Consider the following 6182-nt stretch of genomic DNA (forward strand, 5'->3'; position numbering starts at 1 on the left):
TATAGATTTAATTGTAATTATTGGAGGTAATTTACTTGGATCCATTAATGATGCTGCTGTGGCTGTGCTGATGAATTTATTGCTGCAAATTCAAATCTCACCATCTGTGCATCACATTTACTTCCCCCTCCAGCCAGCTCTCTCCTCCTCTGTGATTTTGACCTTGCAGGTTTCTTCTTTGAGCTAAAAATTCATTCTGAAAATAAATCTTTTAGCCCTTAACACAAACTCTATATTCATCCCTCCACAAATTCTTATCCAAAACTTGAAGAAACTATTTCTCCATTTAGCCAATGTTTTCCCACGTTTACTCATTTATGATGTTTGAATAAAGATCCAATCTTGGTATTTGTTTCAAACTTTCCAAGAAAAATATGAATACGGTTCTTGAAATCAAAGAGCAACAGCCATATTTTCTCTTCCAATCACCCCCACCCCCTATCGCCGCTTCAAAATATTCCGGTTCTGGGTTCAATCTGAATAATAAGGTAAGCCCGAGTGTGCTTCTAATCATAATAATCATCGCTATTATTTTCTTCATATCCGGGCTACTTCACCTTCTTGTTAGATTCCTATTAAGACCTCCAAACAGGGATCCTGATGAAATGGAAAATGTGACAGCCCTTCAGGGCCAGTTGCAGCAGCTTTTTCATTTGCATGATTCTGGTGTTGACCAGTCTTTTATTGATACCCTCCCCATTTTCAACTACAAAGCCATTATAGGAGTGAAGGATCCCTTTGATTGTGCGGTGTGTTTGTGTGAATTTGAGGGTGAAGATAAGCTCAGGCTACTGCCTAAATGCAGCCATGCTTTTCACATGGATTGTATTGATACTTGGCTTTTGTCTCACTCCACTTGCCCCCTTTGTAGAGCAAGTTTGCTTCCTGATTTTAATACTAGTAACACAAACCGTTCCCCTATAGTTCTTGTTCTTGAATCTGGCGGTGAAAGTTCGAGGGAGATTGTTTCTGATAGAGAGGTTGCAAGAGTGAATTCCCAGTTGAGTCCTCCACGTGATGGCGAAGGTGGGGGTGATTTTAAGATGCATCATGCAGATCTAACGCAGGATTCTTGCGAGACTCACGAGGGAAAGAAAGTAATTTTGGGTGGTGGGGAAAAAGTTGTTTCAGTTAAGCTTGGAAAGTTTAAGAATGTTGATAATGAAATCAGTCATGAAGGTGGTTGTAGTAGTGGTGGTGAAACTAATGCTGATGCAAGACGGTGCTTTTCCATGGGGTCATTTGCTTATGTAATGGACGAGAATTTGTCTTTGCAAGTTCCTATAAGAAACACTCCCGTGAAGAAACAATGTAGCAAGAAACCTAATATCCCTTTGACACCGGGGCATAGGCAAGCTATGTCCGAATGTGGATTCGATTCCAGGGTCGAATTTAATGGATTCGAGGCATTTCGGATTCTTGAAATGCAAGATGGTGAGAAGGGTGCAAGTGGTAATAGTCATCGCAATGGTGACAAGTCCATTGGTAGAAGCAAGAGGGAAAGTTTTTCGGTCTCGAAAATTTGGCTGCGGGATAGGATAGATAGGCCCAATGGAGTTGCAATGGAGTCGTCAAGACGGGCGGTGTCGTTCCGGTTCCCATTGCATCGGAATCCAGTGGGTGCCAATGAATTTAAGGCCAAGAATGGTGGTGGATGTGGGAGGACTATTTCGGAAATTGGTATAAGTAGGTGGGCAAATGGAGGTGAAGATGAAATACAAAGTTGTAACAGTTTGGATTCAGAAACAAGTGCACCATCTTTTGCTCGGCGGACTCTGCTTTGGCTTATGGGACGGCAAAATAAAGTGGTTCACTCCTCTTTTTCTGCTAATGTTTAGAGGGCTTTTTTTATTTAAATTTGTTTTTTTGGGCATTTTGGTTGTTTGTTTCTTCTGACAAAGAAAAATTGGTTATTTTCATGGTTATTATTATTTGCATAAAATATTTGGAGCTTGTATACATAATTTTAATTTTGTTATATTATTTTTTTTATGGGTTTATCCAAGATTTGATTTTTACCATTTCTTGCATGACACAAATATCTATTGAAAGATTCCCCATCTTTAGTCCACGTACTACAACTACAACTACAACTACCACCACCATTCGAGTCTTTTTCAATGTGAGTGCCTGTAAAATATAAAGTTTATCCTATTATTTTTTTTAAAAAAAAAAAAAATTTGTACTATCACCTTATTAAATTAAAAATCGCAATTCTTTCATCTAATTTAATCGTTAAAGAGACTGTACGAGCAGGGGCGGAGCTAGAATTTTGATTCAGTGTAGGCTATGATATGCTATAAGTAATAAAACAAAAAAAATCTTTTAATCATAAAACATCACAAAATAACTACCTTACAATTGTTCTTTTCGAGTCTTCATATTTTGAAACCTTTGTACAATAGATTCATTATCAACGGTCAGAAATATATCTTTCTCTACATAGACAATGAGACTATCATTCATCCAATCATCACTCATTCGATTGCGCAACCTGTCTTTCACAATTCTCATGGCAGAAAACACCCTCTCTACTGTCGCCGTTGCAACCGGTAGAATTAATGCCAATGTCAAAAGCTTATAAACCAATGGGTACACCATATTTTTCTTTGACATAACTAACTTCTCTGAAAGATCACCAAGTCCTTTCAACCCTTGAAATGCTTTGTTAGAACGCATATCACATATATAAGTTTCAAGTTGATCATCAAGTGTGGGGAGATCAAATCTTGAAAAATCTTGTGGATAAAATTCAGCTAGTTGCATCAATTTTTTCTTGTCAAAAGCATAAAACAAGTTTTGTGGACACAAACAAGCTACACAAAGGAGTAACTTTGTACCTGCCTCTGAGAAACGATCATTTAACTCTTGAAGTTGCATGTCGATAACACCATAGAATAAATCCACACGATAATGATGCAAATTTGTCACTTCTGGTGGATTACGATGGGGACGACCACGTGGTGCCCAACGTGTGAACATATCATCCATTTTGAGAACATCAATGTAATGTTGCTCACAAAACCGGTGAACCTTTTCTAAAAATGAATCCCAACCATCATCTCTCATTTTTTGGAGTCGTTGTTTGCATATTTGTACCAAATCCATTGCATTCACAATATCCTGATCTTTTTTTTGCAAGGCTGTCGACAATTCACTCGAAATTCCTAAGACATGTTTCATCAAGTGTAGATTGAATGCAAAATCAAATAAAAGTACTGACTCCAATAAGTTAAATGCTTCAGTTTTTTGATCAGGAGAACTGGAATCATCTTCTGAAATTATTTCAAGCACATCAATGACAGCAGAGAACATGGAAATCAAGCTTATCAAAGAATTGTAATGTGACCCCCAACGTGTATCCCCAGCACGTTGAAGGGTAGTTTCTTGATTAAGTCCCCGGCCACTTGAAATCTCACCCCTCTCCAATGCCTCGACAATAAAATCTGAATGTTTCTCTCGTAGAAGATCAGAACGTTTGCAAGATGCTCCAACAACATTTAACACATCACCAACAACACGAAAGAAATTAGAAATCGGAAGATTTTTCTTGGCCACAGCTATAAGAGCTAGTTGAAGCTGATGGGCAAAACAATGTATGTAAAATGCACATGGGTTCTCCTTTAAAATGAGTGCTTTTAAACCATTAAATTTACCCTGCATATTACTTGCTCCATCAAAACCTTGTCCTCTCAACTTAGACATGCTCAAATTATATCTGGAAAACATCTTATCAATAGCAGCTTTAAGTGAGCGTGATGTAGTACTGGTAACATGTTCAATCCCGATAAAGCGTTCATTTACATGTCCACTACTATCCACATAACGGATAACAACTGACATTTGCTCCTTTGTTGAAACATCACAAGATTCATCAACTAAAATAGAGAACAATGAATCACCAACATCTCTGATAATAACATTAATCGTTTCAGTGGCACAAGCACTCACTATGTCCTTCTGAATATCAGGTGATGTCAACTTGCAATTTTTAGGAGCATTTTTCAATATCACATCATTAATCTCTTTATTATGAGCACCTAAAAATTCTAATTGGATAAGAAAGTTACCTGGATTAAGAGAACTTTCAGTTTCATCATGACCTCGAAATGAATGTCCTTGTCGCAACAAAACTCTAATACAATCAATTGAAGCATTGAGACGGATACGATAATCATTCCGCATTTGCTTTGACTGTTTGTGCAAAACTGATTGAATGTGCTCATCTTGATTCATCAAAGTTTCACAATTCATTCGAGCTTTATGATGTTCGCTGTCATGCTGGCCAACATGAATATTTAACCTATCTTTACACTTCCAATTTGTGAATCCTTCATTAACAAAAGACTCCCCTCCCGCTTGTTTTCCCTTAGCTGTCTTGAAGAGATAACAATACAAACAATATGCGGCATCTTTTTCTACACTATACTCCAACCAATCACCAAATTCATTAAACCATGAAGGATTGAACCGTCTACATTGGCTTACTCCAAATTTTCTTTTTGGAAATTCATAGCCTGAAGGTTGACATGGACCTTTTTGCAAATATGCCCTTCGAACTTGATCCCTAATATTAACATTATATTCACAAATTGGAGTCCTAAGTCCAGGATCTGCCGGTAGTTGTGAGAAATCAAATTCTTCAACCCTAACATCTCCAATGCTTTGTACTTCTGGTTCTGGATCTTTTCTTTTAAAAAATCTATGCATTGTAAATATTGATTTCCTGATAAAAAAAAATATGTTTAGCTTTATATATATATTTATAAAACAACTCGCATTGATTTTTTTTAAAAGTTGTTATATTTTTTATGTAATGTTTTTCTAGTTTAATACTTCACAAAATGTGCCAAGATGATGGGAAAATACAATGTTGAAACAATTACAAAGCTATCAACATATAAATCATAATCAATATCTATCACCACGGTATTAAATAACAATCAATAAATTACATAAAAGTATTACAGGCGCAAATTAGGAACAAATATAACACACTAAATATGGGAAAACAACATCGAACAAATATTAAAATAACAAACACCACTTTTGAAATTACAAGAAAATAAAATGAAAATAAAAGCATAAAATTAAAAGTTATGAATTTATACCTCACTCCACGTAATTAAAGTTAATCAATTATTGAAGCCCTCTTCAGTCTTTGCCCCTAGAGATTCGAATTGAAAGAGGTTAGGGCTTGAGGAAAACAGATAATCTGCAAATATAATCCAACTGGGCACTGGCAACTGGCGGCATCTTTTAAAGGCAGAAGATACCAACTGTGAAAATCCAATCAGCAATCCCGTTAGCTTAATGCTAAAAAAAGAGAGAAAACCCTCCTTTCGCACCTCACGATTTTACACAGATTTGTCACCGTTCCACAGAATCTAGTCTCCTTATGCTTTGACCCAAATAAGTTTAGAGGGCTTTTAAAAAAAATTGGCCCACTCATTTTTATAAATACTATTAATTTTTTTGGCCCATATTTATAAATAGTAGTAATTTTTTTGGCTCAGTGTGGGCTGCTTGGCCCACTCATTTTTATAAATACTATTAATTTTTTGGCCCATATTTATAAATAGTAGTAATTTTTTTTTGGCCCAGTGTGGGCCGCCGTACGAGGTGTTCTATATTTGTATAAATCTAATATCATGCCATGTTTTGATGCATGTGAACATTTAAAGATGTGAGCCTACACTTGTCCTAGTTAGTTTTGAGCATTTATTTGGACCCATTTTTCCCCATACGTTTATATTTGTTCAGATTGTTTTAATTCAGTATTCAAATTCAGATCGACTGAAGTATGGATTTGAAGCTTATTGATACTAAGTCGAAGATGTTGAACTGATCGTGGTAAAATTTCCAAGTACAATAAAAAATTGTAATGAGAGATTAAATAAGTCCAGAATGATGACTTATGCGTCAATCCTATAACTGAATAAGGTAGATAACAGCCCCCTGATGTATACTTTGATCTATTTTTTTAAAAAAAAAAAATTAATATGAATTAAAAAGAGGGAATGGTGGTCACAGTCTGTAGCATTTAATGAAAGGCGTATAGTATAGGGAGGGATACACACATTGTCTCTTGTTATACGTACGCCGCCCTCATCTACTTTTCTACACAATTACTTTCTATTCAGGTCACTTTGATTTTGAAATCAAGTAACTGATGTTAATAT

At 36.0% G+C, this 6182-nt stretch overlaps 2 protein-coding genes across 2 annotated transcripts; one reads left to right on the forward strand and one right to left on the reverse strand.

Annotated features, from left to right (window-relative positions):
- Window positions 1-1972, forward strand: LOC140958367 (RING-H2 finger protein ATL13-like). Its single transcript, XM_073415782.1, has one exon. The coding sequence runs from the start codon at window positions 375-377 to the stop codon at window positions 1836-1838; it is 1464 nt and encodes a 487-aa protein (XP_073271883.1). The 5' UTR covers window positions 1-374; the 3' UTR covers window positions 1839-1972.
- Window positions 1973-2252: 280 nt separating this feature from the next.
- LOC140958669 (uncharacterized) lies at window positions 2253-4734 on the reverse strand. The gene has a single exon (XM_073416201.1). It carries the CDS (start codon window positions 4708-4710, stop codon window positions 2356-2358), a length of 2355 nt encoding a protein of 784 aa, XP_073272302.1. The 5' UTR covers window positions 4711-4734; the 3' UTR covers window positions 2253-2355.
- Between the last annotated feature and the right edge of the window lie 1448 nt (window positions 4735-6182).

The sequence above is a fragment of the Primulina huaijiensis genome, chromosome 15 (genome assembly GCF_012295235.1).
Source record: "Primulina huaijiensis isolate GDHJ02 chromosome 15, ASM1229523v2, whole genome shotgun sequence".
NCBI classification, from domain to species: domain Eukaryota; kingdom Viridiplantae; phylum Streptophyta; class Magnoliopsida; order Lamiales; family Gesneriaceae; genus Primulina; species Primulina huaijiensis.